General features: G+C 45.2%; 1 protein-coding gene across 2 annotated transcripts in view; it reads left to right on the top strand.

Moving 5' to 3' along the window:
• Positions 1-10,300, top strand: part of slc5a9 (solute carrier family 5 member 9) — a 33,943-nt gene extending 23,643 nt beyond the window's left edge. For both annotated transcript variants that reach the window (XM_074636919.1, XM_074636920.1), the window contains 3 exons: positions 1,018-1,186; positions 4,655-4,870; positions 9,194-10,300. In XM_074636919.1, coding sequence (XP_074493020.1) covers positions 1,018-1,186; positions 4,655-4,870; positions 9,194-9,508 — 700 coding nt within the window. In that variant the 3' untranslated portion in view covers positions 9,509-10,300. The remainder of the gene's footprint in view (positions 1-1,017; positions 1,187-4,654; positions 4,871-9,193) is intronic.
• The last annotated feature ends 1,317 nt before the right edge of the window (positions 10,301-11,617 follow it).

Consider the following 11,617-nt stretch of genomic DNA (forward strand, 5'->3'; position numbering starts at 1 on the left):
TCGTGTTGTGCAATGAAGGTTTCATCTGTTAACAAACACATCTTGTGTGATTGATAATAATGATTATTATAATAATGAAGGTTATTTATATATAACACTTATCAAAACGAGTGCTCATTATGTGCTTTACAAGGCGGACATAAAAATAATAAAGGATAGAATCCAATGCCAGATACACGCACATTTCCATATAGATTTACAAACAAATATAAATAAATCCCAACGTGGTCTGAAAACTACAAGTGGCCTACAGATCGGATCTAACAGGAAGTCACTTCTTCTGTGACTTCCTGTAAATTCATTGAAGACTGCTGGAAACTGTCCGACTTGACCGCAGCTTTTTGTCCCCGCCCCCGCTGCTGCTGCTGCTGCTGCTGCTGCCGCCTGATGTCGTCTACTTTCCAGGCGAGGCGCAGTTCATCTCCAACGGTGATGATGGTGACCATGCAACAGCAACACTGACGACAAAATGAATAGTAGTGATAATGTCATGGACATTAGACCCGGGATAGGTAACCTGAAACGCCAGATGGTTCCTTAGTTACACAGAACAGTAAATCTATTTTCCTATCTGATCCAGTTATCCTTCCAACTGTAAAGACTTAAAGGTTGAAACAAGCCGTTAGGATTTCTGTCCATTTGTGATGTCACAAATATACAATATTTAGACCATTACACGGTTTTAAACGTAAACATTCTTAATTACGTACAGTGCAGTGTATGTAAATGACATCAGCTAACAGGAAGTAAACATGGACCCAGACTGTTGCCTAGCAAAGCAATTCCGTCGAAATGAGCTAAAACAAAGCGTTTCAGACAGATGATAAATACAGGCATAGTCAGACAGACAGTATGATGAAAATAAAGTTTTTTTTTTAACATTACAGCATGTAAACATGTTCTAGTAGAAACACAAAATACAAATATGAACCTGAAAATGAGCATGATATGGGACCTTTAAGACTCTGTTTGACCTCACCCAAAATTGACAGATTATAATATTTTGTGTATTTTCAGGGTGTTCATCCTGGTCTTGGTGTGTGTTAGTCTGTTGTGGATTCCAGTCATCCAAACAGCCAACAGTGGACAGTTGTTTGATTACGTCCAGTCAGTCACCAGCTTTCTAGCTCCGCCCATCACCGCCGTTTTCCTCATGGCTATCTTCTGGCCACGTGCCAACGAGCAGGTAGGTTTTACTTTCATACATTCAGAAATTCAGAGCGTTAATATATCATCATCAACTATTAGTCTATGTAAAGATATAGAGGAGTAATGTCTACGATATCACAGCATTATTTATTTTATTTATTAGGTTAGTCCCTTTGAGATCAAAGATCTCTTTTACAAGGGAGACCGGGCCAAGATAGCAGCAACACAGTTATAGTAAAAGTAACAGACAACACATAAATTAACAACATTATAAAACTTGCATTTCACCAGAGCTTTAAACTCAGTCAAGGTAACTACGTTTTGAAGTTGAAAGATCAGATTGTAGTCCGGTTCCGGTCACCGTGGGGATGGCAGCTTAGCAAAGTTCTCTCGACAAAAGTGAAATAAACCTGCCCCAGAGTCGAAATATTAGAAGTTGTGGTGTATGTTTACTGTATTTAGAAAGGGGGCGAGGATGGCGTCTAGATATAGGGGAAAAAAGTCTGCTCTTTCTACCGATAAAAACAACGAGGTGCCGGAGCAGCTAGACGGAGCTAGCGACCCCACGGCTAGCCAGGACAGCAACAGAATGGAGGGCGAGGAGGAGACCGTGAACCTGACTCTAATCCTCAGAGAAATCCGGGATTTTAGACAAGACAACAAAAAACTGTTTGAGGACATTAAAGGAGAACTTGCAAAAACCAATTCGAGGTTAGATGAAGCTGAAGCGAGGATTCTGGAGAACGGAGAGGCTGCAAAACATGGAGGAGGCTTTAGCTGAAATGCTAAAACTACAGGAGCAGCTCCAGGCAAAGCTAACGGCTCAAGAGAGACGCTTAAGGAGGGAAAACGTGAGGATATATGGGGTACCCAAAGGAGCTGAAGGCGAACCCAGGTCAGTGATAGCCTTCGTGGAGAAGTTGCTCAGAGAGAATCTGGATATTCCCAGCACGAAGGACCTGCAGATAGAAAGAGCCCACCGCGCATTAGCTCTGCGGCCGCGGGCAGGTGCCCAGCCCAGATCAATGTTAGTCAGATTCCTCAGCTTCAGAGTGAAGGAAGAAGTGCTTAAACTGGCATGGCAGAAGAAAGGCTTCACGTGGAATAACAATAAAATCAGCCTCGATCATGACTATGCACCAGGAGTCCTAGTGAGACGGAGGGAATTCCCAAGGAAAATAAAGACGAACAAGAATGCGGCAACTACCGACCTGTCAGTGTTCTCAACTTTGACTACAAACTTTTTACATCCATCCTAGCCCGTAGACTTGAAAACCTCTTACCTGACCTTATCCATTTAGACCAGACTGGATTCATCCAACAACGACAGACTCTGGACAACATAAGAAGGACTTTACATATACTAGAACAAATAACTAAGGATAAAACTAAGTCATTGATAGTGGGATTAGACGAGGAATAGCGTTCGACTCAGTTAGATGGGTATTTTTATATAAAGTTTTGGGAAGATTCGGCTTTCAAGAAAGATTTATAAAAGTAATTCAGAACTTGTATGATAACCCTACAGCACAAGTGAAGATTGGCGCTGTAGCCCCAACAACATGTAGTTATATATTTGAGGAGGCGCATGTCAGCTGTGCCATTAGCCCTCAATATAAAACTAAAAATCTAGCCTAATAAAGATATTTGAAACTAGATTTTGACACTGGGCACCTCTAAGAGACAGGGACAAAGATAAATTAATGCCCTTTTCACTTCAGTGCTGTTTTTTTAAAGGTCCCATATCATGCTCATTTTCAGGTTCATACTTGTATTTTGTGTTTCTACTAGAGCATGTTTACATGCTTTAATGTTTAAATAAAACTATAGTTTCCTCATACCTGATATTGGTATCACCGGTGTTGCACTCACATGGTTCTCCTCATACCTCACCGACAGACTACAATTTGTGAAACTGGGTAATCACAGGTCAAGGTGTTCCGCTGTCTCACTGGGTGTCCCCCAGGGGTCAGTATTGGGTCCACTCCTGTTTATCATTTACCTCCTTCCCCTTGGCACTATCCTCCGTCATCACAATGTCCGATTCCACTGTTATGCCGACGACACACAGGTCTACATTTCAACTACACCCACTGCTGCCCTGCCACCCGCCTCCCTCACCACCTGCCTACAACACATCAGGAGCTGGATGAGCAGGAACTTTTTAAAACTCAACAGCCATAAAACCGAGGCCCTGCTCATCAGCTCCAAGAACAACATCTCTAAAACTCAACACACCACTGCTCAAAACATCACCATTGATGGCTTCCCAGTACCGTTCTCCACCCATGTCAAGAGTCTTGGGGTCACCCTGGACAGCACACTCTCTTTTTCATCCCACATAAAAAACATCACCCGGACTGCCTTCTTCCACCTCCGCAACATCTCTAGACTCCGCCCATCCCTGTCCCACTCCAGCACTGAAATCCTGGTTCACGCTTTTGTTACATCCCGGATTGACTATTGCAACGCTGTCCTCTCTGGCATTCCCATCAAACTACTCAACAGACTCCAAATCATTCAGAACTCTGCCGCCCGGATCATCACCCGCACCAAATCCTCCGACCACATCACCCCCATCCTCATCCAGCTGCACTGGCTCCCTGTTAAATCCCGGATCGATTACAAAAACCTTCTGCTCACCTACAAAGCCCTCCATAACCTCGCCCCCACCTACCTCACAGACCTCCTCCAGGAGTACACTCCCTCCCGTTCCCTCCGCTCATCATCAGCCGGACTTCTGACCACCCCCACCTCACGCCTCAGCACCATGGGAGCCGGGGCATTCAGCTGCTCTGCTCCCAGGTTATGGAACTCACTCCCCCCACACATCCGGCAGTCTGACAACATCACATCTTTCAAATCCCTCCTCAAAACACACCTGTTTAAACTGGCCTACTCTCTCTAGAACTCATCATCACCCATCCTATGTGTCTGTACAAATATGTCTCTGTCATGTCCTGTTGTTTTTAGATTGTTTTATCTGTCAATGTTTTAACTGATTTTTGTAAGGTGTCCTTGGGTGTCCAGAAAGGCGCCACTAAATAAAATGTATTATTATTATTATTATTATACCATCTGTCTGAATATGCCTGTATTTACCCTCTGTCTGAAACGCTCCGTTTTAGTACATTTCAATGGAATTGCAACGGAATTGCAACAGAATTGCGTTGCTAGGCAACAGCTTGGGTCCATGTTTACGTCCTGTCAGCTGATGACATTCACATCCACTGCAACTGGAAATAAACTGGGACCCATTTAGAATATTTACGTTTAAAACTTTGAAATGGTCTAAATATTGTAGATTTGCGACATCACAAATGGACAGAAATCCTGACAGCTTGTTTCAAAAGCTCAGTTTCAGGCTGTGTGTGTTTCTCTGTGGATTAAGCGTTTCAATACTTTCACAGTATTTATATAGAACTTAAACCTGCTTTATAATATAAAAGACATGAAAATGTCACTTTTTACAATATGGGACCTTTAATATTTCTGTGTTTCTCAGGGTGCATTCTGGGGTCTGATGGCGGGACTAGCGGTGGGACTGATCCGCATGGTTCTGGAGGTCTCCTATGGAGCTCCTTCCTGTGGTCAGCCTGACCGACGGCCTGCTGTCCTGGCCGATGTCCACTACCTGTACTTTGCTCTCATCCTGTTGGCTCTCACCTGCATTATCATTGTTGCTGTCAGCTTGGCCACGGCCCCGATACCTAAAGAACATGTAAGGAACATACATCCATGAACGCCTCCCCATCTATCTGCTGCTCTCATTAACAATCACAACATCTGCATGTGTTAGCTGTGAGGTTTGAACATGACGACAGAGGGATGACAAAGCACAACATTCATAGTTCAGAGATGATTCAGTGCAAAGGTTAAGGTCTGATGTTTTTTGAAGTACGGTAGAGGCAAATATACGGTGGCCCTGAGAGCTCAACACACTGCAAATAGACAAACCACTAGCAAATCAATGCTGAAAGTCACACAGACAACAATGGAAACTGTTTCCTGGGGACACTAAAAATTGACGCACACAAGCTGGGGGCGCTTGTTGTTGTCATGATTTTTGGTTTATGAAGTTATTGAAGTCGTCTACCTGCCGGTGTTAGAAAATGAGCTAAAATGTAATTACGTTTGGTTTATTTGAACATTGTCATTCAGATATTATTGCAGATATCTGCTGTTAACCTTGTTATCTTTTTGCTCCTGCCAAATCAAATAATCTGATGAAATCCACACAATTAACTGTGAAACGGGCTAACGTTATGTTAGCTGGCTGAAGCTGCTTTTAGGACTGTCACCAAGTAACGTTCAAGGACGAAAATAAATTGCAAATTGTTTAATTAATTGTTTAAAACGAGTCAAAATAAGTTGCATAATATAAAATAAACCCCTTTCTGTAATGAAAGAACGGGCAGCAGTCAATTGTTAACTGATAAACAAATTAATCTAAGTGATCAAAGCTACCTAACCTAACCAAAACCTACCAGTAGTTTAACTTGCTTGTCCCCTATTACAGCTTCTGAGAGTAACTCTTTATAGTACAGATTCAAGATTCAAGATTCAAGATGTTTATTGTCACGCCGGTTGTACAGGTACAAACGTGTGAAATGCTTTTTGCTGGGAAGCTCCATTAAAATAATAAGTTATATTACATTTCATTACAATTTTAAAAGGAAATACTTTATACAAGGGCATATTAAGAACATATATTAAGAATATATACAGTATATACAGTATAAGATATATTTTTGTGTAAGAATGTGTCGAATGAATTATAGATTTAAAAGTCTGATGGCCTGGGGGGAAAAACTGTTCCTCAGTCTGCTGGTGAGAGTCCTGGGGGTTCTGTATCTTCTACCAGAGGGCAGGAGGGAGAACAGGCTGTTGTGTGTGTGTGTTGTCCTTAATGACCCTCAGGGACTTCCTGAGGCACCGCTGGGTGTAAAGCTCTTGCAGGCTGGGCAGCTCGCACCCGGCGATGTGTTGGGCCGAGCGCACCACCCTTTCCAGCGCCTTACGGTCCACGTTGGTGAAGCAGCCTGTCAGGAGGCTCTCTATGGTGCCCCGGTAGAAGTCCCTGAGGATTTGTGGTTTCAGTCTGAAAGTCTTGAGTCGCCTCAGAGCGTACAGTCTCTGCTAGGCCTTCCTGACTACAGCGGTGGTGTGGGTGGCCCATGTCAAGTCCTTATGGATGTTGACACCCAGGTATTTAAAGGTGTCCTCCCTCTCCACCGCTGTGCCGTTGGGGTGAGTGCAACTCCCCCTCCTGTAATCCACGATGACCTCCTTGGTCTTTGAGATGTTCAGGGAGAGGTGGTTGTTCTGACACCACTGTTCCAGGGTGGTCACCTCCGCCCTGTAAGCCGTCTCGTCGCCATGGGAGATCAACCCCACAACTGCTGTATCGTCCGTAAACTTCACGATGGTGTTTGAAGCTCTTGTTGCCACACAGTCGTGGGTGTAGAGGGAGTACAGGAGGGGGCTGAGAACACAGCCCTGTGGCGCTCCCGTGCTGAGAGTCAGTGAAGTCAAGTTGAGGTTGTCAATTCTCACCACCTGGGGGCGTCCCGTCAGAAAGTCCAGGATCCAGTCACCCAGTGGTGTGTTCAGGCCCAGATCCTTGAGCTTACTGACGAGCCTGGAGGGCACTATGGTGTTGAATGCTGAGCTGTAATCCACGAACAGCATCCTCACATAGGTGTCCCTTCCTTCCAGGTGGGAGAGGGCGGTGTGTAGGACGTGGGCGATGGCGTCCTCTGTGCCTCTGTTTGGGTGGTATGTAAATTGCAAGGGTAAGGGGGGGTTCTGATTGTCTGCAGGGGTGGGGGTGGGGCAGGACATGACACAGGGTCTGACAGAGGAGTCAAACCTGGCGTTAAAATGATTGAGTTCGTCTGGGAGGTTTGGTGCTGTGTCTGTGATCTGTTGTCTGGGTCCTTTATAGTCTGTCATGGTTTGGAGTCCTTGCCACAAGTGCCTTGGGTTGTTGGAAATGAGCTTGGACTCCACCCGTTGTCTGTAGTCTCTCTTTGCTTGTTTGATTACTGACCTTAATGAATAACGTGAATGTTTGTAGTCGTCTGGTGAGCCTGAGGTGAAGGCTGTGTTCCGTGCATTGAGGGCTGCACGGACATCACAGTTTATCCAGGGCTTTTGATTTGGCTTTGTCTTTATAGTTTTTGTGGGGACTACATCCTCCGTGCATGTCCTGATGAAGCTGGAGACTGTGTCTGTGAAGTCACTGATGCTGTCGTTTGCGGTCCTGAACATCTCCCAATCCACGTGATCAAAACAATCCTGAAGGATGGCGTCTGATTGGTCTGACCAGCAGTGAACGGTCCTATAGGCGGGGGCTTCACATTTCAGTCTCTGCCTATAGGCGGGGAGAAGGAGGATGGAGGAGTGATCCGATTTGCCGAAAGGTGGGCTGGGGAGGGCTTTGTAGCCGTTGCGGAAGGGTGTGTAGCAGTGGTTCAGTGTGTTTTCCTCGCGTGTGTTGAAGTGAATGTGCTGATACAGTTTTGGGGAAATGTTCCTCAGATTAGCCCGGTTGAAGTCCCCCGCAACAATAAGTGCGGTCTTCGGGTGCGCGGTCTTCGGGTGCGCGGTCTCCTGCACGTTAACTGCTCTGTGTAACTCCCGGAGCGCTCTGTTTAACTCCCGGAGCGCTCTGTTCGTGTCGGCCTGGGGGGGGATATAAACACCGGCGATGGTAACCGATGTAAACTCCCTGGGGAGCCAACAAGGCCGACACTGCAGCATGAGGTACTCCAAGTCAGGGGAGCAGAAGGTGCTGATGGTCCTGATGTTCTGTTGGACGCACCAAGTCCGGTTAACCATCAGACATACCCCTCCGCCCCTTGTTTTCCCAGGGAGTTCCTGGTCTCTGTCCACCTGATGGACGGTGAAACCCGGGGGCTCTATGGCGTGGTCCGGTACCTCAGCTGGTAGCCAGGTCTCCGTGAGGTTTATTATCTAGAGACTGCACGTTTGCCAGTAACATGGTGGGGAGTGGGGGGGCGATGAGCGCGCCGTCTCAGCCGAACCAGGACCCAAGCCAGCTAACATAACGTTAGCCTGTTTCACAACTCATTGTATGTATGGTAAATGGTAAATGGACTTGCTTTTCTAGTCTTCCGACCACTCACAGCTCTTTACACTACAAGTCAGCATTCACCCATTGATGGCAGAGGCTGCCATGCAAGGTGCCAACTTTGCCCATCAGGATCTAATCTAAATACTCATTCACACACTCATGGCTCGGGAACAATTTGGGGTTAAGTGTCTTGCTCAAGGACACATCGACATGTGACCCGGAGCAGCCGGGGATCGAACCACCGACCTTCCGATTGGTGGACGACCTGCTCTACCCTCTGAGCCACAGCCGCCTGTATGTATCCATCTGACGATTTGAATTAGGCAGCGAATGATAAGTAAAAGGCTAACGCTAAGTTAATTTCAGTCATGTGCATCACTTTTTAGTGTCCCCTGGAAACAGTTTCTGTTGTCATGTGTGCTACTTGCAGCACATTTCTCCTATTTGCAGTGTTTTATATGTGTAACACATGCGCAGTGTGAATGATGACGCCTCCTTCTGAGAGCTGAGAGATACGTGTGTAGATGTGTGGCGAGACATCGAGGTGCGGGAGCTGCTGGCCGTCCGCGGTGAGACAGAAAAAAGCAGTAGATGACGGGATGAGAGACAACCTAGTGTAACGTTATACAGACATAACAAGGCTGCTGAATGAGAGAGGCATCCGCCGATACGTCACACGGAAACAATAACAAGCCGACCACCTCACGGTACCACCAGCTGTGAGCTGTGATCTGTTTTTAAAGTCACGCATTGGCGGAGGTCTGCGCTCTCCGAGTGTATGTTGTCAGATTGGTGAAGATGTTTTATTAATTTGTAGTGCGTTGAGCTCCCAGTGCTAGTCTACCAATGTGAGCCTGCACGTCTTTGATTGAAAGGTAGACCACGATGAGCACTGACACTAACACAGACATACAGTATGTGTTCAATGTCCTCTCTCCTGTCCAGCTGTACAGGCTGACCTGGTGGTCCAGATATAGCCAGGAGCCTCGGGTCGACTTCACAGCTCCCCCGACGACCTGCGCCGACCCAGTGACCTCTGACCTCAGCCTGGACTCTGACCGCTCGCCAGATTCCTGGTGGCGTAGAGGTGCCTTGTGGCTCTGCGGTCTGACTGGTCCGAGCTCTGGATCTGTACCTCCGGCGGTTGAAAACAGCGAACTGAACTCCCTGCAGGAGGAGCCGCTCTGGAAGAGAGTCTGCGATGTGAACGCCCTGCTTCTACTGACTGTTAATGTGTTTCTCTGGGGATATTTTGCCTAATAAGTTGCTATCAGTAAAGGTTAGATTGATGTAGCTGCTGGACTGGCATTTGGCCCTTTTTTTTGGATGAAATGAAAGGCTTTGTCCAGTGGATAAACCAATCTTTCATCAGCAAAGACATATAATAATATTAATGATCATGGCACACATTTAACCACTGACAAAGGTCACTTTTTAACACACTAAAAAAGACAGCTGAGAGAGCCCGAGTGACGCTTCCACGCCCAGACGTAGGCACGCAATATAACTATATCAGCAAATTTTGACAATTATGGAAAAGAAAAACATATTTCCTTGCAACTCACTACCCTTATTGTGCCTCATTATCATTAAGTAATGTGCCATCTCTGTGAAGCGGTGCCTCATTATGTCATGATTACCTTACCAAGACCCTTTTTCCAGGAACGACACACAAAGAAACTGTAGACTCAAGGCGATTTAAGAACCAATCGTTCCATAATGAGTCATAAATATAGTATAGTAAGTTTGTTTAGTAAGTCAACATTATCTAATATATATAGCTCTTGATTCAGTAAGTGAGGAACTATTTTATTAATGTTTTGTCAATCATCAGGATGTTCCTGATTTCGTCTTGTTCCGCGGTAACTTGGAAAACGTTATGTTCTGAATTGTAAAAGTGTCACTCAAATTTCTTCTTTTTACTGTGTTTGAATTGGTACTGGAATGCTTAAAGGTCCTATATCCTGCTGATGTTGTTAAATTTTGTAGTGTTTCTACACATAGAACATGTTCACATACTGTAATGCTAAAAAAAAACTTTATTTTCCTCATCCTGTCTGCCTGAATATGCCTGTATTCACCCTCTGACTTAAACGCTTCGTTTTAGCACATTGCAACAGCATTGCGTTGCTAGGCAACAGCTTGGGTCCATGTTTACTTCCTGTCAGCTAATTGTCATTCGCAAACACTGTAACTTGAAATAAACCGGGACTAGAATGTTTACCTTTAAAACTGAAACGTTGTACAGTTGTGACATCGCAAAGTTACAGGCTAAATGCTGACGGCTTGTTTCCGAGGTTTCCGAATACAGATACTTTCACGTTGGGCTGGGATCTCTATCTGTCTACAGGCGTTCTGCTGCTGGTCACTGCTGTTTACACTGTGGCAGGAAAACACACACACACACACACACTTCTTTGTGTAAATAGAATAGTGAATGTCCATTTGCTTTCACTTTGTTCATTCAGACTGATTCAGTCTATCTGTCCTGCGGCTGTTATTTGGTGATGTATCACTTTGAGTTGATCTTTCTGTAAGTCAACACACAACATCCCACCTTTGCGGCAATTCTGTCACTATTTTTCATGGATTTAGTAATGTTTCTGACTCTGGCACAGGAAGATGGTGTCCCTGTTTTTAATTCTGCCTATTAATATATTAATAACGCCCTTATTGGTCGAATTCTTGTCCAACTGCCGGAGGGCAGATATACGAAGGTGGTGATTCAGAGGTCTGAGAGCAGGCTACCAGGTTTTTGGGGACACACCCGAGCTGAACAGGAAAGCAGGAGGATTCTGACACTGCAGGCTGATTTGTTGATAGTCTTTAAAGGAATACTTCACCCCCAAAATGATCATTCGTATATCAGTTACCTCACCCAGTGTTACCTTGAATTCTTAAAGAAAACATTTTTCACTCAACAACGGAGAAAAGTCTTGATGAAAGCTGAAAGTAAAGATACTGGCATCACATGAAACTACACAAACTGAGGAATTCATCGGTACCAACCGTGTCACACTAGCTTGTTGGGAAGGAGGTTAAATAACGCTCAATAATAAGCTAGATTTTGACGAGGAAAAACTGGCATGACCATTTTCAGAGGGGTCCCTTGACCTCTGACCTCTAGATATGTGAATGTAAATGGCTTCTATGGGTACCCACGAGTCTCCCCTTTACAGACATGCCCACTTTATGATGATCACATGCAGTTTGGGGGCAAGTCATAGTCAAGTCAGCACACTGACACACTGACAGCTGTTGTTGCCTGTTGGGCTGCAGTTTGCCATGTTATGATTTGAGCATTTTATATGTGTGTGTGTCTCTGTAGGTGGTTTGGCAGCAGTGATCTACACTGACGTGCTCCAGACT

This window comes from Sebastes fasciatus, chromosome 5, assembly GCF_043250625.1.
Source record: "Sebastes fasciatus isolate fSebFas1 chromosome 5, fSebFas1.pri, whole genome shotgun sequence".
In the NCBI taxonomy this organism is placed as follows: domain Eukaryota; kingdom Metazoa; phylum Chordata; class Actinopteri; order Perciformes; family Sebastidae; genus Sebastes; species Sebastes fasciatus.